The 27,308-nt window shown below is 45.5% G+C and overlaps 1 protein-coding gene across 1 annotated transcript in view; it reads right to left on the bottom strand.

The window, feature by feature from the left end:
- Positions 1-27,308, bottom strand: part of LOC144758876 (uncharacterized) — a 149,361-nt gene that overhangs the window by 77,256 nt on the left and 44,797 nt on the right. The window contains 1 exon segment of the mRNA XM_078646454.1: positions 20,863-23,744. Within this exon segment, the coding sequence (XP_078502580.1) occupies positions 20,863-23,052 (2,190 nt within the window). The 5' untranslated portion in view covers positions 23,053-23,744.

Genomic DNA, 27,308 nt, shown 5'->3' with positions numbered 1-27,308 from the left:
AACATTTTTAATTTTGTGATCAAAGGCACATCGCATGCGCTCCGAATAAGTGTGCAGGAGTAAGTGGCACATAGGGCAGGGTGCAGGGAACAGGCATGCCTCCTGCTGCCAGTCGATACCCAGCGAGTCAGTACAGGGAGCCCGTAAGGGGAGTGGTGAAGTGGAGAAGGTTATTTGGCGTTGGGTGCGCTATCAGGCCTCCATAAACTGCAGCTGACTGTCTCCCAATTTTATTTGCATGTATGGCCCATGGCGAGCTGAGACGATGCTGATGAAGCAGAACGGTGATCAAGGGTTCCAATATATAACGGCAAGGAGGAAGCTGAGCACGCCATTGACAGCATGCTGCATAAAAAGAGCAACTGAAATGGAAATAAGAGCGTCACATGAAGGGGGGAGACGTAAGCCTCCCTAGCGGCGTGGCGGCAAGAGAGGTACAGCGGATCGTTACAGAGGCACACCGATGGTGCGGTGTGTAGAAGGAGGGCCACTCACTATGGGATTCCGAACGGCAGGGTGAGTAAGCCTGACAAAAGGGGGTAGCAAACGGCGAAGGCGCTCGCAGCCCAGACCCAGCCGGACGGCAGGGCACAAAAAGAGACTAGCAAGGTAGCGAGTTGGGGGCCTAACTCTGGGGAGAGGCTACCCCCCCCACACGCAAAGGGGCGTGGAAACCAACAGAACAAGTTGGACCCCAAATGTGCCAAGAAAGGAGATACGCCTATGAGAGAGCGGAATAACGAACTGTCATGGTGATTCGAGATTCTATGATATACAAAGGAGGTATGACAAGTAAATGATTCATGACCAGGAATGATGGATGACAAATGATTTACGACAATGTAACACAAATGATTTATGATATCCAAGTTATGGCGGTCCATGACACAAATGATTTATGGTACACAAATGATTTATGACACATCATGTATGATCCTCTGATATGCAAATGAGTGATGACAGACAAATGATTTATGACAAATGATTTATGACCCAAACGATTTATGACCAGCGACGCTAATCAGGTATGACGTCCCGCTATCATGACACAAATGATTATGTATGGCACATGATTTATGATAAGCCATGATAATGATAAAAAATTATGCCAAAGGGACAAAAAATGAGTTTGGTGTGTAATTGTAATAAAACTGCGGCCAACAACGACCACAACAAAACTACAACTCGTGTTGGCTGTGTTTTTGGTAATATGTATGTAAGGAAATTGGCAGGTCCGGGAATGGGCCTGTGCGGGAGTTATAAAGGCCGGCCCTACTCACACCCCTACAGCGCGACAGGACAGACGGACCCGTGTGGTTTGACAGCTGGAGCTCTCCACATTGGAACTGCAGCTCCAGTGTCTGTCAGAGGCCCGACAGGACAGAAGGACACATGTGCTTTGACAGGCAGAGGTCTCCATTGGAACTGCAGCTCCAGTGTCTGTCAGAGGCCTCACCCTTTCGGGGCTCGTGTGTGCAGCGCACAGTGGTCCATTTTTTGCTTATATATAGTGCAAACTTGGCAGGAGGGCATTAAAGTGCTTTACATGAGAAGCACAAGATCTACTTGAACGCATACTTTTTGTTTTTATGGCACAGGTGAAATCCCAGCGTGGGTTCAACATCCTGTGATCCGGGGCAAACCACTTAAATCTCCTTTTGCCAATAATAAAAAAAAAAGGTCGGCTTTCGCGTATAACTTCTGCTTCTCACGTTAATGCCCTCGGGCTAAATTCATGCTTTATATAATTACAACAAACACCATTTACACCCTGCAGCTATGAGCAGAACTTGGCCATGGGCACAGGGGCACTTTACATTAGAAAATGCTGATAGTGTACCAGGCTACCTCGAAACCACGCCCCCAGACACGCCCTCCCAGGCCCACCTCAATCCATTTGATGAGTACCGGCACTTCTCTTTCACCATTTAAAGCACTGCCTGTAATAATGATAGATACACACATAAAGCGTATGTAATCGCAAATAATGTTATAACTAAAACAAATTGTATGTGATTTATAAAGTAAACAAAACAAACATGATGGTGGTGCAAAGAGGAATAACTTGAGAAAGAAGCGATGACGCCTCTTGGGCAGTATACCCCTCTCTACGGCTTCCAGAGGCCCCCATTGTCCCAGGCTCTGCTCTGCTCCTAACAGGGCACTGAAGGCGAGGACTCGGGGACATGTGGACAGAGCGTGTGCTCGCAACGCGCCTGGGCGCTGTCCTGCAGCGCTGCTGCCCACACTCCACTGGGCGGCCATCCTGACTCCTGAGTGGTGCCCAGTGGCACGGATGACACATGGCACTGTGGACTGAGCCGTCCACACGGTGCCTGGTCGCTCTTTCTGCACAGTGCAGGCTTCAGAGCTGAGCTGTGCGTCCTGGTCTGCTTCTAAGCGCTGTACAGTTGATGATAGGTGTGCACAGGCGCACTGTGCACAGCTGCAGGCCTCAGAGCTGAGCTGTGCGTCCTGGTCTGCTTCTAAGCCCTGTACAGTTGATGATAGGGGTGCACAGGCGCACTGTGCACAGGTGCACGTGGCAGTGATTGCTGTGGCTTCTGGAGCAGGTCTCCTGGGGGGGAGAGGGGGGTAGTCACCCCCCTGTACAGAAGGAAGAGAGGAGACTGGGTAAGACCAGACCCCCTCCTCCACCTCCCAGCTGACCCGCCCGCTCAATGCTAGCCCCTGGCAGGTGGTCTGGAAGGGCCCCACCCGCAGGCACTCCAGGTGTCAACATCTGCATGAAGGGCTCGGTGAAATGGCCCATGAGCGCGGGTGTCATAGTCCTGGCGGTGGAGGGAATCAATTTTAAATTATCAGATGCCCCCAGTATCATGAAAACACTTACTTACATCGAGTAGAAACCAATGGCGATTAGTTGGCGAAACAAATGGGGTGGAAGAGGAATTAACGGGGCACAGAATGTTAATTCCTTGTTTGCGTAATGTAGGTAACGCATGATGAATACACTGGAATGTTTAACTGCTGCACCAACGATTCCTATTTACTGGCACCATCTCCTTTTGTGCAAACTATTTTAATATTATTAATGACCTTTAATTTCTCCCTTCCCCTCGAATGAAATAATCCCTTCTCCTTTCCAACCCTTCATCTTCCAAAGGCGGGAATGTCTGTATTTTTCTTAAATTGCTGCCCTTTTCTCTTACTATTTGTTTTAATTGCTTCGTTTAAAAGCCAGCTTTAAGGCAATTAACTCCCCAGAGTTCAAGGGGACTCAGCCGAAGACGCCATCTGCATTTAACAAGCATTTGCAATGCAATAGGTCTTGCATTAATTAAGTTTGAGCTATTGGCATTGCTAAATATTGCAACACCAATTGCAACAAAAGTCTATTAATTGTAGGCCAAAAAAAGGTGTATTTATTTTTGTAGCAATGGTGGCATGCTGCGCTTTAGATGAATATGTTTAAAAGTAAAGTGCACCATACTGCGATTGCTACAATAGTTAATTGTGGATGCGTTAACAATTGATGTGTGCACTGATGGCTGGTGTTGTGTGTGCCTGGTGGAAGTGTGCACTGCCGGCTGGTGGTGTGTGCCTGGTGGAAGTGTGCACTGCCGGCTGGTGGTGTGTGCCTGGTGGAAGTGCCCACTGCCAGCTGGTGGTGTGTGCCTGGTGGAAGTGTGCACTGCCGGCTGGTGGTGTGTGTGCCTGGTGGAAGCGTGCACTGAGGGCTGGTGGTGTGTGCCTGGTGAAAGTGTGCACTGATGGCTGGTGGTGTGTGTGTACCTGGTGAAAGCGTGCACTGATGGCTGGTGGTGTGTGTGTTCCTGGTGGAAGTGTGCACTGCCGGCTGGTGGTGTGTGCCTGGTGGAAGTGTGCACTGCCGGCTAGTAGTGTGTGTGCCTGGTGAAAGCGTGCACTGACAGCTGGTGGTGTGTGTGTGTGCCTGGTGAAAGCATGCACTGACGGCTAGTGGTGTGTGTGTGCGCCTAGTGAAAGCGTGCACTGATGGCTGGTGGTGTGTGTGTGCCTGGTGAAAGCGTGCACTGACGGCTGGTGGTGTGTGCCTGGTGGAAGCATGCACTGACGGCTGGTGGTGCTTGTGCCCGGTGAACGCGTGCACTGATGACTGATGGTGTCTGTGCCTGGTGAAAGTGTGCACTGACGGTGTGGTTGTGTGTTTGATTGTGTGTGTGTGGTGTCTGTGTGGTTGTGGTTTTGTGGTTGTGTGTGTGGCTGTATGTGTGGTTGTGGTTTTGTGGTTGTGTGTGTGGTTGTGTGTGTGGTTGTGTGTGTGTGTGTGGTGTTTGTGGTTGTGTGTGTGTGGTTGTGTGTGTGTTTGTGTGGTTGTGTGTGTGGTTGTGTGTTTGGTTGTGTGTGTGGTTGTGTATGTGTGTGGTTGTGTGTGTGTGGTTGTGTGTGTGGTTGTGTGGGAGCTTGTGGTTGTGTGTGTGTGGTTGTGTGTGTTTGTGATTGTGTGTGGTTGGGTGTGTGTGTGGTTGTGTGTGTGGGGTTGTGTTAGTATCCTTGTGGGGGCTTGGGTGCAGGCCCGGACTGGCTGTTGTGGGCACCGGGCAATCCCCCGGTGCGCCGCAAGGGTTGGGCCGGTTTTGGGCCCTGGGGGCCGTTTTTGTTACAGGACCGTTTTTGCAGCACAGCTGCAACATCGGCCCTGTAACAAAATCGGCCGAAAACCGGCCCCGGCAAAGAGCTCGGTTGCACCCCCAGGGGGCTGGCCGAGCACTTTGCCAGGGCCGGTTTTGGTTCTCAGTCCGGTCCTGCTTGGGTGTGATAACACACTCATGCTGCGGGGACTTGAGTGCACTGTGAGGACCTCAACCCAGGTCGCCACAAGGCAATGTCTTCTAAATGATAACAAATGGCTTCAGTGTTATTATTAATATTTTTTGAATATCTATTGCGCGACAGCTACCCACAAAGGGTTTCCCGGTGCATATGAAAAAGCCATCAACAGCAACGCCGGGAAAATACTTAATTGTCAAATAGCCCGGTTTTAAGCATCTTGCGCAATTTGGGGAAACTTGCCTCAGTTTTTATCATGTTCGGTAACATCTGTGTCAATTTTTACAACTTTAAAAAAAATTGCCTTGTGGGGACCTGTGTTTCACCAAGTGTGTTTATATTTGTGCTCAGCTATGCCCCCGTAGACAGGTGACGGTACTGCAGTTTTAAACACACTTTGCATTTAAACACACTTTATTGACCAGAATCTCATGCTAGCAGCAGAAAGGATAGACGTTTCAAAGGGAAAGCTGCATAGTCCTGTAATTATTCAAATATTTTCATGAAAATGAACCTTTCTATTTATTAATATTCATTTTTTATTTACATGAAGATATTTATTTTAGACTTTTTGTGTCTGAAAATAGTTTGTGGTTTATAAATATTGCTAAAAGCGATGAGGGTCAGGGTCGAAACCCAAAATACTTCACGATTGCCTTTTGATCCGTATCTGCAATAAAAAAATGATGGTGCACTGCACTGAAATAGGATATAAACTGATCTGTTTGTTTTTTGCAAATAACCCTGCAGCATCAATGCCGTTTGTTACGTTTTAAAGCTTGTATCAGGAGTTCAGAAATGTTATGTTGCTTAGCCTTTGTTCACATAATAATATGCACTATGGAATATGTTCTTTTAGATAAAGGCTAGATGTGTGAGTGACTAGAGCTGTATTGTGCTATGGACTACGTACTTGCAGACAGTGAACGGAAGCAATGTTATGCCCACGGTATGGGGAACTATATTTTTAACAGACGAGGGATGTCTTATAAAATTTGTGAACTTCTTAAAAGATATATTCGAATATCACAATAATATTTATTTTGAGTGATTTAAAGAGCAGAACAATATGCAGCGAATAGAGCGAGCACCAGAAATGTGTGATATGGGACAGTGCGGGAGGTGCGAATTACCATTGTGCCAAGTTGTTTGATACCTTTACAGTAGGTCAGCGCACCCGAGCATCTTTTTTATGACTACAGAGTTAAACAGAATTTTAGGATTTCTATCTTCACATGTATTATGTTAGAATTGTGAAAATTATGGGTTTCTTTTGAAGGAACTGATTTGATTATTTTGACCTAAACAAAATAGGATTAAATGATGAAGCTTGGCTGAGTGTACCACATTTATGTTCAGCCAGACTACAAACATGCACTGCTTTGTCACGATGACATCTTCATACACAGAAGCCAAGCTGGGGGGGACATGTGACTCCTACTACGGCACTTTAAATTTCACCTTGTATGAACACTGCCAATTATTTAACTAAGTTACTGTTTGCATAGCGACTGAGACAGGTGCACAATCAGGCTGCCTACAGCCAGACACACAACTTTCCACCATAGTGCAAAGGTGTCTGTGTCATGTCTGTTACAGTTTTTTTTTCTGGAAGGCTACCCTTCCAGTGCAAAATGTTTGCCTAGACAAACTAAAAAAAAATTCCCACTTTGGATGTGAGCTGCACTGTAAAGGTTTGGAGAAATAAACGCATTCCTCTTATTTACCCCTTCCTCCAAGATTCATTATTTGTTTGGGTAAACTCTGTCTAATATTGATAGCAGATAGGGTTTTACATCAAAAACCATCTCCATGTACTACCCATGGCACGCTCCCTTGATGCAAAACATTGCATTGTGTTACTTACAGGCAAAATTTCATGACAAATCACTTTTTGAGCAGGATAGTAAATTCAAAAAACACATTTTGTACTGGATTGCATCATTGTTTGTGAAGCAAACCCAGTGAAAATGTTGGTACACCTGCCCATGTCTTCAAAAAGCAACATAGTCGATTTATAAAAAAAACAAATCCTATCCAGGGGTCTATTAGGATGGCGGTCATTAAACCTCCCCGACCGCCATGGTAGCGGGTAAATATCGCCTGCAAGAACCGCGGCATAACCACCAGTCCAATTAGGATCCTCCGCAGGCCAAATCCAACTGGGCGGTCGGATTCTAACGGTTAACATTGCGGTGGTCGCTGATGCCAGCAGCACCGCCGCGTTGTGAAAAGGAGCATGTCCTGCATCACCCTGCCTGCGAGACAGGCACTGCACAGTGCCTGCCACCTGGCACAAGGAAATGTAGGGGGGGCCATGGGTACCCCCCCAGTGCATCCACCCACCAACACATGGGAGGCCAGCAATGGGCCCCCGGAACATGTCTCCGCCACCCTTTCCATGGCGGTTCCACCGCAGCGGAAAGTCTGGCTACCGCCGGCATCATAATCGTGCTGGCGGTGCTTGACCCTGATCTGCCACAATTGTAGCGGTCCAGTTCCGCCCGCCAGGCAAGCGGGTGGACTGCAACGGCCGGAAAACTGGCGGGCATAAAATCACACCTCTGCGGTTACGACCGCAATACTAATCAGACCAGCGGTTTTCCGGTTTTCGATCACGGGTGGATGGCCACCGGCGGTGGCCATCCATCTGCCATCCTAATAGACCCCTAATCATTAACATTTTAATAAATACAGGCAAAATTCCCCTTCAGATAATATCTTTATAAAGTTGCAAATTAGTCACAAACAGTAACTACTTAACCATGTTGGAATAAATGTAAGTAGCACTGCTTTAGAAATCGAGTTTTCACCAGATTTGTATACATTTTTAAGTTACTTTTGTCATTGGCTTCTTCCTCCTACACATTTATTGGTTATATTTCCAAATGCGTTTGTTTCATATCATGAACCATAACATAAAATATCAAATGAAATCAAAATTACAAAAAAATGCTGTTTTGGCGGTGCACTTCACCTGTCATTTAAAAGATGGTTATAGCTGATCCCTGATTTCCCTCCGAAGAAGAATGCTGTTTGTAAAATTGTATTTCTTCTCAGGCAGTAAAGTCCACAGGCAGTATAGCCCTGATGTTTGCATTGAGATAAAGCACTGCAAACTCACGTGATTTTGGCAAGTAGTAGACTACTTTGAGAATATCTGTCCTTTCCTTTAGTCAGTTTCACAAATCATAATGATTAGAATGGTATGGGAGCTCAGTGGGTTAACATGCGCTCCAGAGATTCTAATGTAATGTACATTTCCAAGTGTACATGTGCGGCTGGGCTTACTCCACCCTTGTCCCCTTGATACCATTGACTTATGTCGTGCAGTCATGTTTCATATTAGTGCTGAGAGCTGGATGCACTTTAGGTAAATATCTATTTAGAAAGAGGCATTAGTTTTTATGTGATAAAATGATATTTCAAAATGCACTGTTCCTTGTAAACCTTGGCTGAGACTGACAACATTTTTAAAACCAAAAAACTGGGGCATTCCATAAACATAAAAGGGTAGCTACAATTTAGCAGCCACCATTGTCACAGAATGGATTTCTGGGTAACACTAACCAATATAGAACACGGATGGCATAGAGGCACTAAGCATAAATTAAATGTAACTTTTACACACAGTTAATGACCTCATTTCTTATAAGGGCTCCTAACTAATCTTGCCCTGGTGCATGTTAAGGCTTCCTGTGTGTTTAATTGACAATCTTTGAAAATCAGGACAGGAGCTGAATTCATAGATATTTGCCAGGACACGTGCTGAAAAAACAGAACTTTCCTGGGATTTCTGGGCACCGTACCTTACTTGCACGAATATTTCATACAAACTGACAGTTGTTCCTTCTTGCATAAACATTTTTATTCATAATAGATGCCACACTCTTCACTTTCAACATGCATGTCCAAATCCATACTAATATTATAAAGAGAGAGCCCAAACCTTTGAGGCGGGTAAGCTCAGGAACTACACGCCAATCGGAACACCCAATACAGCATTGCAAAACACAGTATCAGCAGATGGACATAGGCTATACAGCAGCCCACCATATACATTATAAGGGGAAAAGAACGTTAGGGGCAAAGTATTCCGTTGTGGGCGTGTGCGTTGTGTTGGGGGCATGTGCATAGAGCGATGGGCGCGGCATTCGTCAAAACCATGGTGTATTATACCGCTTGCGAGAAGCGTACAGAGTAGTCTGTTGTGTGTGAGAATAGCGTTCAGATACGAAATGAAGTGGGCGTGTTGTTTACCATTGATGTGGGCGTGTGCCTTCGGAGACGCCGGAAGCATTGCGAAGCGGGGGAATAGCGTTCTTGAAGTTGTGGCGTTTGCTGTTGACACGATGTGGAGCGTCTAAGTGCACTGGAGTGCATGAACATACCAAGACACACACCCTCAGACTGTGATGTGCGCAGTAACCGGAAATGGAAAACGTGCCCAGGTGAGCCACCATTGCAGACTTCTATTTCATCCCCGGACAACATCGGGGCGGACCGCTAGTATGAAATATAACTGTTTTATTATTGTTCATAGCGCCAGTGGACTGTAAGTAAAACGTCGCTGTTTGTCATAGGTGCTGGTGCGTGCCCATTTTAGACACTGGTTTCTTACCTAAGAGACAGCACCCCATACTGAATCCATTGCTAAAGTATTACCAATGTAGAAATAGGAATTTGTGACAAAGTCCACAAAAGTATGGCCACCACAACTGGGCTCCAAACATACAATCTTTTGTAGGAATTTGTTGATGCTTTGAAAAGTAAAGTTACAAAATGATGTTGAGGCGGTCTGTGCAAGACAGTAGGCCTGAACAAAATTTTTGTTATGCCGGCGGAATCCTTTCTGCTTTTGCTTTATGCTTTTTACCCGAAATTAGACCCCTATGCCACTGTGAAATTTTCCATTTATATAGGGAGAAAAATCCTATTGTGGGAGTATTGGAATAACATGAACGAATAGAAAGAGAGCAGCTGCTGCTTGGGTCATGTGCAATGTTAATGTCAAAGTGGACATGATGATGCATTTCACACTAAAAGACAGCTCTAAATACCAGCTTTGACACTCATGTAAATGTGCCAAATTTCACTTAATTTTCCATAAAGTCCTCATTAATATGCAAATAGAAATTATATGAATTTTCAACACCTCTACCACAGAGGGCAAGCCATCCAGCAGGAAAAATATAACTTCCTAACAACACAAGTCAGGCTGCTGCCCTGTAGGTAGCTCCAGCTTTAGCCCTTAAGCCCAGGTGAGACTATATCTCTGTGCCAAACTCAAACTGCAGTCCTATGCCCACCTAAAACTGCAGGTCTATGTCCAGCTCAGACTGCTTGTCTGTCCAGTTGAGGCTGCAGACCTGTGCTCAGCTTGAATGTCAAACCTGTTCCCAGCTCTGACCCAGCTGAGACTGTAGAACTATGCTCCGCTCAGACTCAATTCCCGGGCCCTGCCCTGACTATGGCTCTGTGTCCAACTCTAACCGTGGCCACGCACCAAACTCTTCATGCAGACCTGCAGACTGCAGACCTGTTACCAAACTGAAACTGCAGGTCTGTGCCGAGAAGAAGCCGCAGGCCTGTGCCCGGCTCAGGCTTCTTGCCTGTGCCTAGCTCTAGCTACAGTCTGTGCACAGCTCTGACTGAGGCTCTCTGCCAAGATGAAACAGCAGCCCTATGTGCATCTTTGACTGCACACCTGTCCCCAGATCATCCTGCAGCCCTATGCAGAACTGAGACTTCAGGCCCTTGACCATCTCGGACTCCATACTCCTGACTAGGTCAGACTGATGATCTGTGCCCAGGTCAGATACCAGCCCAGTGTCAAATTAATATTAAAAGTCTGTGCAAGCCTGTGATAGCCTGGGACAGAAACTCTTCGCTCAGCTGAGGAATCAAACATTAAACACCTTTTTAACTTTTATGAGTTTTTAATTCCTGGATCTGTAAGGGTGAGAAGACTAGTGAGTGATATGCCCATGCCCAGAATACAAAGTAGAAAGCTAGACTGAACTGACTGCTTCTATGTTGCCTGCAATAAGCTGGGAGCATTATTGTGGATTTGGACATGTACAGCTCATTTTCAGTTAAAAATTACCAATTTCTTACTGACGCGGATGGGTTTCGGCACCTTATTTCTCCAGTGTATTAAATTGCTATACACCGAACCAACGGCCAGGGTGCGGGTGAATAATATTGTATCTGATCCCTTCCGGATTATGCGCGGCACACAGCAGGGATGCCCACTCTCGCCCTTGCTGTTTGCCATAGCGATGGAGCCGCTGGCTGCACGTATCCGTCAGCACCATACTGATAAAGGGATTGGTTTTAGCACCCCTAGTCTGTTGATCTCGCTCTATGCGGACGACATAACGTTATATATTGTAGACCCTGGGCGCAATCTGGACATTGCTCAAGTTGGGCTGGGCACGCCAGTTATGAAACTATACGCATTGTGTGCGCAGGCACAATTCCTGCATTATTGGGTGCACCCAACGCCATGCCCCCTCTATTCCTCTTGCACGTAATCCTACGTTGCCCAATGTTAAAGATGAACTCGGTGATAAGATGGCAAAGAAACTGTCTTTGCACACCTTTGCTGATTTATATCCTGAGGGGCAGTTCCGAGACCCCCCTGTTGCAGAAGACGGTCAAACAGTGCCTTTTGGTGAAGTTTTTTTATATCACAAGCTTCGGGCTGCATGTAAGGCACTACATAGTGATTTCCCCTCCCAGCCAACTCCACTAAGCACCTTGGAAAATATCTTGCGTACTCCGTCCTCGCGTCGGCTCATTACCAGATTGTAAAAGAGGCCCCTGTGACTACCTCTCATGCTCGCCGCAGATGGTCTGCAGAGTTGCCCTCCCCTCTGTCTGATGACCGGTGGTCGTACTGGTGTGCTCAGATGTCCGACCTGTCACCCAACTATAATCTCAGATTAATTCATTTCAAATTTCTACATCGTTACTACAGGACACCTATTGGATTACATAGGATGGGATTGAGGGAGGATGACTGCTGCTGGCGCTGTGGTTCAACCGCCGCCACCTTTTTACTTATGGCGTGATTCTGTCCGCCCATTTTTGACTACTGGTCTGCGATATTTGAGGCTATAAACCAGATATTGGAGATGGCACTGTCCCCATCACCACTATTAGCTCTGCTGGGGCATGTGGAAGAAACACAAGACAAGAGACGCAAATTGCACGCGCTACTGCTACTCTTTGCCAAGCGCCAAATAGCCCGGCTGTGGGGTCGGAAGAGGAGGCCCACGATTGCGAATTGGATACAAGAGGTCACCTATTGCCAGACTCAATTGGCTACTTTCTGGGAACTCATGCTGCCTGCTTCCAGGCCTACAGAAATATGGGGCCCCTACGATGACTGGGCTCGGGAGCAGTCTAGGGATTCTGAGGGGGCCACTGATGCTGTTAGTGATGCTGGCTCGAACTGAAAATGCCACATGTGCGGGATTTAATGTAAATGATATTGTGCCATGTACTGATATTTTGTAAGAGCTCTGTGATAGCTGTTATCTTCTGTATGTCCCGTGGAGCGTGAGCCTTGCTTCTATCTGTCAATACATGTATTTTATTTTCATAGTAATTTAAGCTGCTGCTTTGATGGGATTATCGTTGGCTCCTGGGTGTGCTCTGTTTCTTTTGTTGTATCATTGGTGATGTGGATAATGCTGTTTTTTTTTTCTCTTTTATGTCTTCTTCCTTTGGGTATCTCATTATGTGTTATTCTGTATTTTTTGAAAATCAATAAATAAGCTCTTTCTTCTGACAGACGGTGGAGTGCCAGAACGCCTGGAGGCTATCACTGCTGGTGGAGCTCCGTGAGTCGTGAGCGGGAGCTGGAGCCATGAGCTGTGAGCCGGAGCCGGGAGCCAGGTATCTCAGCGCAGCACAGCAAGACACACGAACCGCCTTCGGGGGCCCCGCGGGAAGAGCCGCAAATCACTCTACAGTGCGGCAAACACCCGACGGGCACTCCTGGGAACCGTGAGTTGCCCCGCGGTGCGACAAGAGTGGCAGGAGCTGCGAATTGTATTTTACTGCGGCAGGAGCCGCGAGTCCCTCTCCGCGAGTCCGTCTCCAGTGCAGCGGTGAGGCAGGAGCCGCGTGTGGCCTTCGAACGCGGCGTGAGCCGTGGTCACTTCCCTGAGCCGCAAGTCGTTGTCTTGTGCGACAGAAGCCGCGAGTTGCCCCGAGATGCCTCCCAGTGTGGCGAGGCCCATGGGGGCCCATGAATAACCTTACATTACCGTACATAATCTGAGCGAGGCAGAGGAGCAAGCTCTCAGGAAGGCAGGCCGAGGGGGTGCAGCAAGAAGAAGAGAGACGCTGCTGCCTCGCCGCCTCGCTGTCGGGCTGTCAGGCTGGGTTGGGACGGTCTCGCCACGTAGGTGTCAGGAAGAAGGAGCTACCTGCCACCCCCCGAGGCTGAGGCCGGAAGGCTGAGGCTGAGGCTGAGACTGGAACCACAGAGAGCCACGAGAGGCGCCACAAGCGCACATACAGGAGGCACTCACCGGTGTTTACACCTAGGTGACATGGGTAACAGTAATACAAACCACAAAACTAAAATAACTAGCTCCGGACTCAGCCCTTCTGGCCACAGTAGCTGACCCCCGCCCCCTCCTCCACCGGATTCAGCCACTGAATTTTGGCACACAGGGCCCAAAGGAACCAGCGCAACAAGGGCACCGGAGCAAGGGTAACACCCCGTGAAGAAAAAGAAAAGAACAGGAACAGCAGTAGGATCAGGAGTAGGAGCAGGGGAATACAGGAGATCATCATGAGATCCGGGAGATCTAGGGATCCACATGTACCCCTGAACCCCACCAAAAGAGCCAGTAGAGCAAAAAGGGCAATAAGAAACCCAACATCGACTCTATGATTGCCGGCAAAGACGAATTGAAGAAAGGGGCAGTGGAAAATGAAAAGGAAGGAGGAGGGAATGTGCGGCTGATCTCCCTGACCCCCCTTCTCCCAGGCCATCCTAGCCCAGAACCTCCGCAAAACCTTAAAGGGACAAGCTTCCAACCCAAAATTTACACGAAGTTCTCATTCATAAAGGACACTGGCGCGGTTCTCTGCTTGAACACCCGGAAGCCCAACAACCTGCCTACTCCGAGGCTACCAGTTTCCTACGCATCTGAGCAAGAGATTCAGACAGAGCTAACGAAATAGCCAATGAGAGGGCTTAAGAGAAAGCCCCTTGCAGAGGTAATAGATGACGAAGATGGAGAAGATGAAGTTAGCGACGACAGGGAATCCCTTGACATCACACAGACCGAAAATCACAGTGAGTTTCACAGAGGGGTGACTCTTACGAACATCAGAAAGCGGGGCTCCGACTTTGATCTGGACCAGGCGCAAGAATCAAAGCCATGGGCACACAAGAGCGAACAGCAAGACCCTATCCAGAGCGCCATGAGCACTGGATCTACAATAAACTGGACCCTGAGGGACACTACAAAACCAACTGGAGCAAAAATGTTCCCTGAAGACCGGCACAACACCGCCAGTGACGTCAAGGAAAACCCAGGGACACAAAAGGCTCTTAAGGTGCCCAGTACACTGGACGTACCAGATGCCCTTGTAACTTCAGCACCAGTACCTAGTGCTCCAAGTAATCTGAACACGTGGAACATAGGCCCTGGATCAACGGCAGGGCGTGGCATCCCCGGACTCCCACAGGACCACACGTGCGAGAAAAACACACTCTCAATACAAGATCTCAGGCAAAAGCAACCAGAGCTTACCAAACGAATGGGCAGGAACACTGACCAAGATGACAAAACAAAGGGGCAGTCTCTGAACACTTTTACCAGAAAGTTCACCACAGCACTGGTCCCGCTCGCGCCCCAGGCACATGTCCATCATCCAACATAGTTCGAGCAACCCTCAATTCCTCCCCGAGGCCCCTTCTCAGGCCCCCCTCAGTTCCGGCCAGTTCAGCCTCTATCCCACCAAAGGCTATGGACCCAGAAGCCTCGTACCTCACGCAAGAAGAGTGGGAAGAATTGGTCACCTCTTATACGGTACCCTCTCACGTGGCTCCAAAAGAGGCAGCAACAAGTCTAAATTGCAATGCTTCACAATCCAGCACCATGAACACAACACCGCAAGCTAAGGTAGAAATATGGGAATCTCTCCTGCACACAATGCAACTGTCCGTCAACGCCATCCAATATCAATCGGACAAGATGGACCTCCAGTTAACAGTTCTACACTCACTATCAGTCTTTGTCTCCAACATTGACAATAAGCTAGCAGAACTGAACAGTCTGGTTAAAAGGGCACAAGAGGAGACAGTACTTATACAATCGAATTGTACCGGCATAGCAATCGTGGACAAGTTGGCTACACTCCCTGCAGCAATGGATAATCTTCTCTCAGACATCAGGGAGGCTGTAAAAAACAGTTCATCAACTGGACAACTTGAGAGGAAAAACAGTGCACGGCAAACAAACAATGAGGGAATTCCGGCATCAACTGAGGGGCTCCTACCCCAAGTACAAGAGAAACAGCGGGCAAGGGAAAAGGAGCTCACAACACTATCAAGAGCAAACGGACAGCCCAGGAAAGGAGATTTCCTATCGCCAACAAATAGTGACCCAGTAGCTACACGGGAACCCCCCAAAAGGATGACCCACAGGAATACGGGTGCTCCCTAAAGCAGGGCAGAAAACAAAGAAGAAAAGGCCGAAAGCAAAAGCTAAACATCCTTGCTGACGGTAAAGTCAAGAACAACCAAGCCAGCAATTTTTTTCCAGACCCACGCTTGACAAGTCGGCTCAAATGAGCTGCGAAACAGATACGGATCTGGACTCATGCCCCCTCTCCAACCAGGATCAGTGGTACACGATCCAAAGGAAAAAGAATCGGAAAATAAATATTTCCAACATGCCGACTTCAAAAAAAGAAGACGACCCCGCCCTGAGTAGTAGCAAAAAAAGTCACAAAACCTAACACCAGCGAGAGTTCGAACAAACGTGAAGAAAAAGCTTTTATCAACTTGAGCGCCACAAGAAATAAAAAACCTCCCCCCAATGCAGGTAACGGGGCACAATCAGACCACCCCCTAGAGGCCACATCAATAGAAAGTTCAGCAAACCAGGATTTAATAAGAGCAGATGAACCAAAGGCCCTTGACCAGAGAATGCCAGCAGAGGAACCCACCAGGGTCGAGACTACCACAACAACCTCACAGAGCGGCCCTAACAGGATAACGGTGCATTTAGGCAACCCCACAATTTCATTAATCCCGGAATACACATCAAGGGGCGCTTTTGACACCCTAAATAGGGGCCATATACTACGCTTGCTGAACTTCATTGACAGATTAACAAGCATATCCCCCAATGATCTGGAGTCAGTGAAATTCATAGTATCACTGGAACATCCAGGGGTGGAAGTTACTAAAACAGTATGGGCCACAACGGAGTTGGCTGGGAGAGTGCTCATTGAACAAGAGAAACTCAATAACTGGGGCATAATTCTTCGCCCATTCGTAAAACCTAGATACCCAGATCCCTTGGCATGTGACTTCCCACAACGGAATGTACAAAACCGGGCTAACCAGGAGGCTCGCAGCAACACCCTGATAGTTCAAAACAAAAAGAGCAAGTCTTCAGAAAGCGATACGCTGGGAAAGAGGCAACTAACCCAGACGGACATGGCTGTCCAGGACCTTAAACAACAAGTCGGAAAAACGTTGACAAAACAAGTCCGTTACTGGGAAATCTTTAAAAAACTTCAAATTCTGCTCCTGGAACATCAATGGCCTCGGAGATAAGAACATGGTCACGGATCTAAATCTATACATGCAAAGCTTCGACCTTATAGCATAAGAAACTTGGTCAGACACTCCTCCACCACTCCCAGGCTTTACCCTGAATTTTATATCTCCAACACAGATCGCACTACCATTATAGCTGCATTTTACTCCCCAATCAACAGATTAACACATTCTGCTGTTAATTTAGGGTCCAAGGCACCCTTACAATGTCACTGGAACATTTGCTCAGCATCCCAAGAACACATTTATATTTAATTTTCCAGAGCTGTTAAAAAATGCTTAGCAGGAAGTACTAAACACACCCTTCCTGCCCTCACTCAAAAGCAGAATAAACTATTGTCACATTTCATGGTTTTGGTTGACACCCGCAGGGAAAATGTAACAATGAATTGTATAGCATGACATATACTTCAATTTTCCCTGGGCTGCTGATACTCACAGGCTTGTACATAAAACAGCACTGGAGTATGCGTACATTTGTTCAGTGTCGTACCACTTAATTTCTTTACACAACAAAGAGAAGTTAATTTTGAAAGTCATTGTGTCAAAGAGCAATGCACCGAAAGCAATATTACTCTATTTTCTGGTCGACATGAAGTTTATCATAAACCACTATAAAAATACTGCAGTGAAAACTATCATGACAAACTTTTATCAATAGTGCATCAAATTGGAGCTTTGAGGACGTTCGAAACTGACACCAAAAGGTACAAGGTTGGTATTGCTATACAACATGGCAATATCAAGCACATGAGATCATTAATCTTTTACCAAAAACACTAAGGAATAATTTTTTGTTTTATATGTAAATCGAGAGAGCTCTTCAAAAAGAAAAGCAACTCTGCTCTACGCATGTGGGTGGAGGAAGGCATTGTGTGACTAGGAAAAATGCATTGACATGTCTTAATATTACTTCCACACACTCTGGGTTGCACAGTGTCAAACACATTGTGCATCACCGCTAAGTTTCACGTCCAAGTTTCACTCGTAGGAGATGCTGGCTTATAGGCCCAGATTTACATGGAGTTTGCTCAACGCACTGCAGCAAGCAAAGTTGCTCACCTGAACTTGAGAGAGCAGAACTGCTCAATATCCACGAAAAGGTGGCCATCTTGACAAAGCATTCGCCTGTCCCTGCCATCGCTCATCTCTTTACCCTCATACGGCCATATTACCTATTCGGGCAGAGGACAAGGTAGTCGTATTGATTGCATTGCTCTTCCAATGTGTCACAGTCATAAGTCAATAACTTTTGGATATTAAAGAATGGTCTCAGTGACCATAATCCTATGGTCATTTCTTTGGAACTGGGAAAGGAAGCCCACCTCTGTTAAGCTGTTATCGGTCCAATTGTTTTAACTAAAAACAGAAGATTCCAAAGTAAAGGGTCACAGTGCATACACAGTGCTTGCTAGAAGAGCTTGTTGAGAAAAATAATTAAATGAGCATTTTGAGACCAGATGTTCAAGCTTCCTAGTTTTTAAGACATGTATAGCTTCACAGAGATTTGGTTGCTCATGAAAGGCAGGATAATTCTCTGGTGTTAAAAATGTTTTGTACAGCTGGAAATTGAGAACAGAATTCCAGGAGAACACTGCCTAGCCAACGCATCAAAAGGATTGCTGTCTGAAACACAAAAGCATGGTCAATTAGACTTGATAGACCTATCAGAGAGAGATAGGAATTCTCAGGCCAGGCATTAAACACAATAAACACTACGTTACCACATCATAACATCTGATATGTCAGTAAAGGAGGTCTGCTTATCCTTACTCCATTTTAAATAGTCAAATTAATGGATGCTCCCACACAGCAGGTTTCCCATCAATAAAGTGTGGTGTCCACAAGTGTGTTCATCATTCTGTAAGACTTTAATGAAGATGAAAGGTAGCTTAAGATATTTGCCAAAACAGACAAAGCCGCACCATTTAACCGAGTGTGTCAATTAGACTAATTGTAACTTGTCATTGTGATCTCTAACATTTTAATAACGACACATTATTAGTGAATCCTCATGCCCTTCTTTCTGCAGCACCTGCATCTCATAATGTTGGCGACACACAAATAGGACCCCTGGTAGAAGGTGGACACAATGACCCCACAGTAAGCAGCAAGTGGAGACACAATGGCTTTACTTAAGTCCTTTTGCAGCCAAAGAGAGCTGCACACTACCGTTACACATCATCTAAATTCAACAGCACTTGATAGACAGCCTCATAGGGTGGCACACTGCTTTTAGACAACATTTGATGCAACAGCACAGCCTTGGAGAACGACACACTGGTTTTACACAACACCTGACACAATGTTGCAAACTTCCAAAAAAGGTCTGTAAGGAAGAATCTCCACTTTCAACAGTTTTACAAATTTGGAGAAACTGTTTTGAATAAGGCTCTTTAATGAAACAACAGGAATCCTTGATGGATAAATTGGTGGAAGAGGTTATCCCAGAAGGACTAAAGCAGGCAAAGAAGAGGCCAACCTCCTGATCCCTAATGCATGAGTAAGAGAAGAAAGCATGGCCGTGGTTCTCATGTACAATCCATTAGCAAATTGTATTATAAAAATAAATTGGAGAATTTTGGAGGTTGGTGAGAAGAATCTATGAATGTTCCCCTCTGTTTGAACAGAGGTCAGAACCTCAGGAACCCTCACAACAATGACTGACATACCCGGGGCCGTTGGTGTACGTACATCAGAGCGTCCGCCCTACTTATGGTAGGCATTCTGACCTACTTGTTTCTCTTCAGGAACACAATGAAAAGACTGGTTGTCTCAAACAGAAAAAATCTATGAAAAATTACCTAGACTCCCTTGTAGAAAGCTCTCAGTGTATCAAGTACATGATTTATTGGTTTTACAAAAGCAAACTCTCACTTTAGGAGTGAAACCAAAAAGTCTGTTGTGCAACCGTGTAAAAAATGGCAGACACTCACCAAACTTTAGGTGCTTTTAAAGGAGCTCCTGTTGCTCCTCTGAAGACACAGGGATAGCCAGGTTGGTGGAGATCGCTAAATATGGTGCACGGTAGTCCAACGGGGTAGTGGAGGTTGTTACGTCTGTTCCTCTGGTAGACCGTGGACCCCTGTCAAACTATAAATGAGCGGGACAGTCTTCAAATGTAACTCAAAATAGAAAAATCACTAAAGAAAGGCGGGTTGGATTTAGGGCACTCTATCAAAAATGCAACAAAGCGTTACACCAGCCAAACCAATTTTGGCCACCATCCTTGTTTAGAGTTGGACAGATTGTCAGCCTTTCATCGGAAATCCCATTGAGTTTGTCAATGGAAAAACTTTTTCTGAAGAAGAAAGGGCTCGAAGAAAACCCATCAGACATTATTAGATAAAGCAGTGCTATATAAGGACCTTAAAAGAAAAAAAATGTGTATTTGCCAAATTCATGTTTAAATCCCTGTGGTATTTTTATGGATTATTAACAAGAGGACTGCCAAGATACAGACATATTTTAGCTTTCCTAAATAAATCAGGTATTGATTGGGTAAAAAAGACTGAATTAGTTTCCCAAAACAGCCGAATATCCCAGATCTCAGTATTATTGGTAGCACTTCTCTCTTCATTAACACAGAAGGAGAGGTAGTACCATCAAGCAAAGAACCGCTTCTCACTCTGAGAGAAGGCCCACTGGTGAGAATAGTCCCCTCTGATACCACCTGCACCAGACTCCCAGCTGAAAGCAGTCATGCTTTCGAGATTTAACCCCTCTATTACCAAATAAACTAGGCTTCTCGCTGACATCACAAATGATCTTTAAAGTTTAGGGAATACATCACATCTAAGATCGCCTTATATACACTCAGCAGTCAAATACCATGAATTCAAATACATTTGTTGTTTTATTATGTCTAAAAACATACATTTCTTATTAACATGTAACATCTAGTCATCATTGTGTACATTTCATAGCATCATGATTGTTCTTGCTGTATCATAATTTAGTTCATGTTAATGTTAAAGTAAATCCTGGTACACACCTCTGTAGTGTGGTTTTTAACGGATATTAGATGTCCATACATGGGTGGTGTTTGGTTATGTATCATTTAATACAGATCTATAAAGTATTGGGTTTCAAATGTATTATGCCACTAATAGAAGTATAAACCCCTTGTTCCTAAATATAGATTCTCCAGTTTAGAACTTGTTGCTGTTAACGTGAAAGTAAAGTGAGTTTGACCCTGGAGCAAACCCCTGGAGTGTGTTATGTATAAGGATGGGTGTGCTGAAGAGCAGTCTTGCTGCTGTTCCTCACTGGCTGGGTGGTGAGGGTTTTTCCCCCGTGTGTGTTCGCTGATGTGATTGGAGAGTTGATAACTGACTAAAGCTCTTCATACATTCAATGCACTGAAATGGTTTTTCCCCAGTGTGTGTTCGATTATGTTTTTGTAGGTCATCAGACCTACTAAAGCTCTTTACACATTCATTGCACTGGAATGGCTTTTCCCCAGTATGTGTTCGCTGATGTCTTTGGAGATGTGATAACCGACTGAAGCTCTTCACACATTCACTGCACTTGAATGGCTTTTCCCCAGTGTGTGTTCGCTGATGACTCCTGAGATTTGAGGATTGACTAAAACTACTTCCACATTCATTGCAATGGTATGGTTTTTCCCCAGTATGTGTTCGCTGATGTGATTGGAGAGTTGATAACAGACTAAAGCTCTTCATACATTCATTGCACTGGAATGGTTTTTCCCCAGTGTGTGTTCGATTATGTTTTTGTAGCTCTGATGACCCGCTAAAGCTCTTTACACATTCACTGCACTGGAATGGGTTTTCCCCTGTGTGTGTTCGCTGATGACTCCTGAGAGTTGAGGAATTACTAAAACTACTTCCACATTCATTGCACTGGAATGGTTTTTCCCCTGTGTGTGTTCGCTGATGTGATTGGAGAGTTGATAACTGACTAAAGCTCTTCATACATTCATTGCACTGGAATGGCTTTTCCCCAGTGTGTGTTCGCTGATGACTCCTGAGATTTGAGGATTGACTAAAACTACTTCCACATTCATTGCAATGGTATGGTTTTTCCCCAGTATGTGTTCGCTGATGTCTTTGGAGATGTGATAGCAGACTGAAGCGCTTTACACATTCACTGCACTGGAATGGTTTTTCCCCTGTGTGTGTTCGTTTATGTGATTGGAGAGTTGATAACCGACTAAAACTCTCTATACATTCACTGCACTGGAATGGTTTTTCCCCAGTGTGTGTTTGATTATGTTTTTGTAGGTCTGATGACTGACTGAAGCTCTTCACACATTCATTGCACTGGAATGGCTTTTCCCCTGTGTGTGTTCGCTGATGACCCCTGAGAGTTGAGGATTGACTAAAACTACTTCCACATTCATTGCAATGGTATGGTTTTTCCCCAGTGTGTGTTCGCTGATGTGATTGGAGATGTAATAACAGACTGAAGCTCTTTACACATTCACTGCACTGGAATGGCTTTTCCCCTGTGTGTGTTCGCTGATGTCTTTGGAGATGTGATAGCAGACTGAAGCTCTTTACACATTCACTGCACTGGAATGGCTTTTCCCCTGTGTGTGTTTGCTGATGACTCCTGAGAGTTGAGGAATTACTAAAACTACTTCCACATTCATTGCAATGGTATGGTTTTTCCCCAGTATGTGTTAGCTGATGTCTTTGGAGATGTGATAGCAGACTGAAGCTCTTTACACATTCACTGCACTGGAATGGTTTTTCCCCTGTGTGTGTTCGTTTATGTGATTGGAGAGTTGATAACTGACTAAAACTCTCTATACATTCACTGCACTGGAATGGTTTTTCCCCAGTGTGTGTTCGATTATGTTTTCGTAGGTCTGATGACCGACTGAAGCTCTTCACACATTTATTGCACTGGAATGGCTTTTCCCCTGTGTGTGTTCGCTGATGACCCCTGAGAGTTGAGGATTGACTAAAACTACTTCCACATTCATTGCAATGGTATGGTTTTTCCCCAGTGTGTGTTCGCTGATGTGATTGGAGATGTAATAACAGACTGAAGCTCTTTACACATTCACTGCACTTGAATGGGTTTTCCCCTGTGTGTGTTTGCTGATGCCTCCTGAGAGTTGAGGAATCACTAAAACTACCTCCACATTCACTGCACTTGAATGGTTTTTCCCCTGTATGTGTTCGTTTATGTACTTGGAGGTCTAATAAGTGACTGAATTTCTTCACACATTCAGTGCATTGGTACGGTTTTTCCCCAGTGTGTGTTCGCTGATTTTCTTTTAGGAGTGTTAACTGACTAAAGTTCTTCACACATTTATTGCAATTGCACGTTGCTTCTCCTGTGTGTGTTTGCTGATGGCTCTTTAGTAGCGATGACAAACTAAAGCTCTTGCTGCATGGGTATGATTTTTCTTTCTTGGTTAGTGTCTGTGGGTCGGGTTTATAATTGTCTGCATCCCATGACTGCGTTTCCTGAGGAGCTAACATGGTTGATAAAGCACTTGTGTTATTCTCACATTCCCGGTGTGTGTGTGGTATTTTGGGGTGGTTGATTTCAGATTTCACAATGAAATACAAGATTCGCCAGCTACATATATTATTATTTTGGCAAGTAAAGCTTCTTTGTAGGTGGGTATGTCTTTAGATTGCATAATAGTTTTGTGTGTTACAGGTAAATATTAGTCTTCCTTCTGGTCGATGCAAATTAGCACAGTCTGTTGTAGATCAAAGACCCTCTCTTTCTATTACCCTTCAGTTGTCTGGCTCCACTACCTTGTGTATTTCTCGTGCTCATGTGGTTTGGCTAGAAAGAGTTTATAATACACTTAGCACGCTGAATGGTGGTCTGCCATCATTACAGGAAGCAGAGCAATGCTGTATCTACCTCATACCAAACACATGATCAAAGCTGGTGGTGCAGGCCTGTTTCTACAGGAGGTGGTTTGTCAGTGTTGTTGCCTTAATTTTCTAGAGGTCATTTCTTAGTCCTGTTGCGTTCATCCACTGATATGCTCTTGACTGCTTCTTCCAGGATCTATCGGTGTATGTTCAGGGTCCTCAGTCTCTGACTGTGCAGATCTTTTCCTGAATATTGGAGCTCATTTTTTCTGACCACTTTTTTCAGAATTGCACGATTACTGTCATTCTTCGCGATCCTTTGTGCATTCAAGGCAGGTTTCCTATTGGATGTAAATAGATTTAAAATCACTAAATGGAAATGTAAGAGAATGTGAATACACAATATTTAACTAGTTGTAAAAGATATCTCTTCTTTACCGTTTATGAAAGTTACCAAGGGCTATTTCACCATACACAGATATTTAACTAAATCTTTCATTGAACATGCCACTCTTACTTACTTCAGAAAAGGAGGTGATTTTTCAGTGTTCACAGAGTATCTTAGTACAGAAAGAGTACACATGGAGTGCCCACTCGCTAGAGGTACCGCTTTAGGAAGATGCAACATGGCCAAGATTTTATTTAAACAAGAAGAGATTGTGGAAAAAGAGATGGATCAGGATGTGCTGCTGTCACTTCAGTTTCAGGAAGTGTATAACAACAGTAACCCTTTCAAGAACCATATCACACACAAAACTCTTCAGGAAGTATATAATAAAGGTAACGCTTCAGGAAGTATATAAGAAATGAAGCTCCATTCACTCTCTTCTTGACAATACTTTTCTGATCACACTCGAGCAGTTGAAGTTCCAACTCCTGTCTTTACTTTTCTGTTTGTTAAGTTATCTTTGCCACTTTCCTGGGGTTGGTTCAAGCATTTGTGGGAAGATTACAGCATTGATTATAGAGATTCCATCACAACCTGTAATATACCTTCGATATCTCTGCTGTCAATACATATCTGCTTTTTGTCTTTTTCTACCTTACCATGGCATCTGACTTAATGTTTTCTGTTTGGTGCCAGCATGCTACTCTGTGGGTGGATGGAGCGTTGGCAGAGTGGGACAAGATGTCTGTTGCTTGAGGGTGCGTGCAGCATTTACACCTTTGGGCATTTCTTGAAATCGGCTTCACCTTACTCCCAGTTCATCGCCTTCCATACTCCCTTATGTCTGTTTACTTGCTCCACAGTGTTCACTCACAACTAAAGCAGAGGAGTGACTCGATGCACACAGCAGACATCAGGTAATGATCTGATAGACAAACGGCCATGCTTGGCAGTACCAGGATTGCAAGCGTCATTAAAGAGGCTCGCCCGGGACATACAAACGGAGGAAGTGCACAGGTAGCTACTAATGAGGTACAAACAGAGGAGGTGAACATGTAGGTACATGCTCCTTTTTCGGTCTGTTTCAGGCCTTTACTGGGCTGGGTATTGGTGTGCACTATATCTTATTCCTGCGGCTGTTAGAGGCACTTGCTGCAGGGGTGTTACCACTTTGACCCTTTACAAGAAGAGAGCAGAGCCTTAGATAGCACAACAGCTGGAGACTGCCTGCCTTGAGGGGAAGGCGAGGGTCCGGGTGTGAGACAATATCAGCAAGGGACATAAATGGATCCTATGAAACACAGCCGCAGAGAGGCAAAATAGTCAGCCTAGATGGAGAAATGGGTCAATAGTTTTCTGGAGCTGTGGCATTTAATTATGGATCACCTTGGCGAGTTTCCATATTCATACTTCTTCTGTGCTCAGCGTGAGTTTGGCTAATGCTAGAAATATGGGTGTGACGCTCTCCTGAAATTTCAAAATATTATCAGGTTTAAATGGGTGATCTGGAGATCGAGATTTCACTTGACACATTAAGGTGGAAATCGAATCTGCGTCATGTAGAGCCAATTGGTCCAAGGAAGCCCATTGCGAGTGGTAGGCCCCTGTGTCAAGAGAGAAAGGTTTGACTGTTTCCTCACCCCTGTTAAAGTAAAGATAAAGATCATTGACCAAGCTTGCTGCAGTGGCTGTCAGAAGCTTCCGCTAATCTGGGAGTGGAGGTAGGTTTAATCAGGTTGTTCACAATAGAGTGGATTTCCATGCTTTGGTGGAAGTCTCCGCTCGTTCTACATTGAAGTCTAATAGAGGCACACTCCTTTCGAGAAACCTTGAAAAGGCAGATGGGTCTAGTTTATGCCACAACTTTCTCATTGTGGGGTTACCGGTAATGTTTTTTCAATGCTAGGTTTATCAATAGTCATAGGCACCAAATAATGGTTTGACCAGGTCACTTGAATAGGGGGAGCAGTTTGAAGGGTGGCCAGGTTGGAAAAAACAGGGTCCAGCTGATGGCCGGCCTCATAGTTGAATGTTTTACTAACTGAGCTAAATAGAAAGTGGCCAGGTCATTAGTAAAGTACTGGATTTCTTTATTGTTGATTAGATCAAGATGAAGATTCAGTTCTCCAAATATGCTCAAGTTGGACAATTGAAGTGAGTGCAAGGTAGAGCACTCTATTAGAGATTCCCTGGGGACGCATTGGATCAGGGTTGTGGCACTGAATACAGTCCCCAGGCTCCACCACATGCCGCATCACTCTTCCTGCGCCCAGAGGCGCTTACAGGCAGCAGTGAGGTCCCACTGTGGGGGACACATCAGAGCAGAGCCATGGCACTGACTAGAGCCCTGAGGCTCCACCACACGATGCAGCACTCTTCCCGCGCCCAGAGGCGCTTAAAGGCAGCAGCGAGGTCCCGCTGTGGGGGCCGCATCGGAGCAGAGCCGGGTCACGGACTACAGCTGGTTAAAGGCAGCAGCGTGGTACCTCTGCATGGGCCATGGGCAGACCCATCCATGCCCATCAGAGCCCAGAGGAGGCTGGGCCCCCCCTCTAACTTCTACACTCCCCCTTTACAGGCCCACCATGGGCAAGAAAAAGCTGAGAGCAACAGAGGAGGTAACTGTTACATCTTTAAATACCTTTCTAGCCAAGGCAACATCCGCATTAGAAAAATAAATCACACTCACAGAAATGAGAATTTTGTTAGGGACAGGGACAGGGCAGTCATCTAGTCTAGTTGTTTTTCTTCCAGAATTACCGGCAGTCCCTGTACCAACCCCCGAACATTCCTAGCCTGCCTCTCCATTTAGTGGGAAACCAACTGACGCTACCTCCGTAAATGGTAAATGAAAAAGAGGTTATGCGACACGGCCCTCCAAGTGTCCTGCCAAAAAAGATCAGAAAGGTTTCCTTGCCAGCGAGTTCCACATGTATAAATAGCCAGCAACTTTCAGAGACTACATTTTCCTCATATTGGTGTGATCTTCTTGATAACTTCAAACATCTTTTGCAACCAATCTATGCCCGTTTAGATTCTACAGATAGCACCTACGGTCATCCCCTCTGATGTCTGTAAAACTCTTAAAAATTATAATTGTGAAACTCATAATTTGCGTTTTAATTGTGAAAACATGATCCTTGGTCGTGAGTTAGCTAAATCGCCCTCTACTTCTATTGGTCATCCTTGTGTTGAAAATCAGTTGGCCCCCAGCAGGGATCCTACACGACCAGACTATGTAGATGTGGTCCCCAGGTGTTGCCCACCACAGGTGACCATACAAGACTCTATGGGTAAGGGGCAATCACACAACTTATCAAGACCACAGGTTAAGGTTAATCCCCCGTCTACTCATGCCAATAGCAGACCAAATCAGCAATACATGGACTTCCCTCCTGCAGCTTGTCATTATGTTCAAGTTTTAGTCAACATGCCTTTACTGCGTCCCAATCTTAGAAAATCTTCACTTCAGCTGATGGCCAAAGCTCGACACTGGATGACTCAAAACTCTAATCAA

The sequence above is a fragment of the Lissotriton helveticus genome, chromosome 1_1 (genome assembly GCF_964261635.1).
Source record: "Lissotriton helveticus chromosome 1_1, aLisHel1.1, whole genome shotgun sequence".
Lineage (NCBI taxonomy): Eukaryota > Metazoa > Chordata > Amphibia > Caudata > Salamandridae > Lissotriton > Lissotriton helveticus.
Note: the sequence above shows the minus strand (reverse complement) of the source record. Positions and strands in the feature narration are given on the sequence as shown.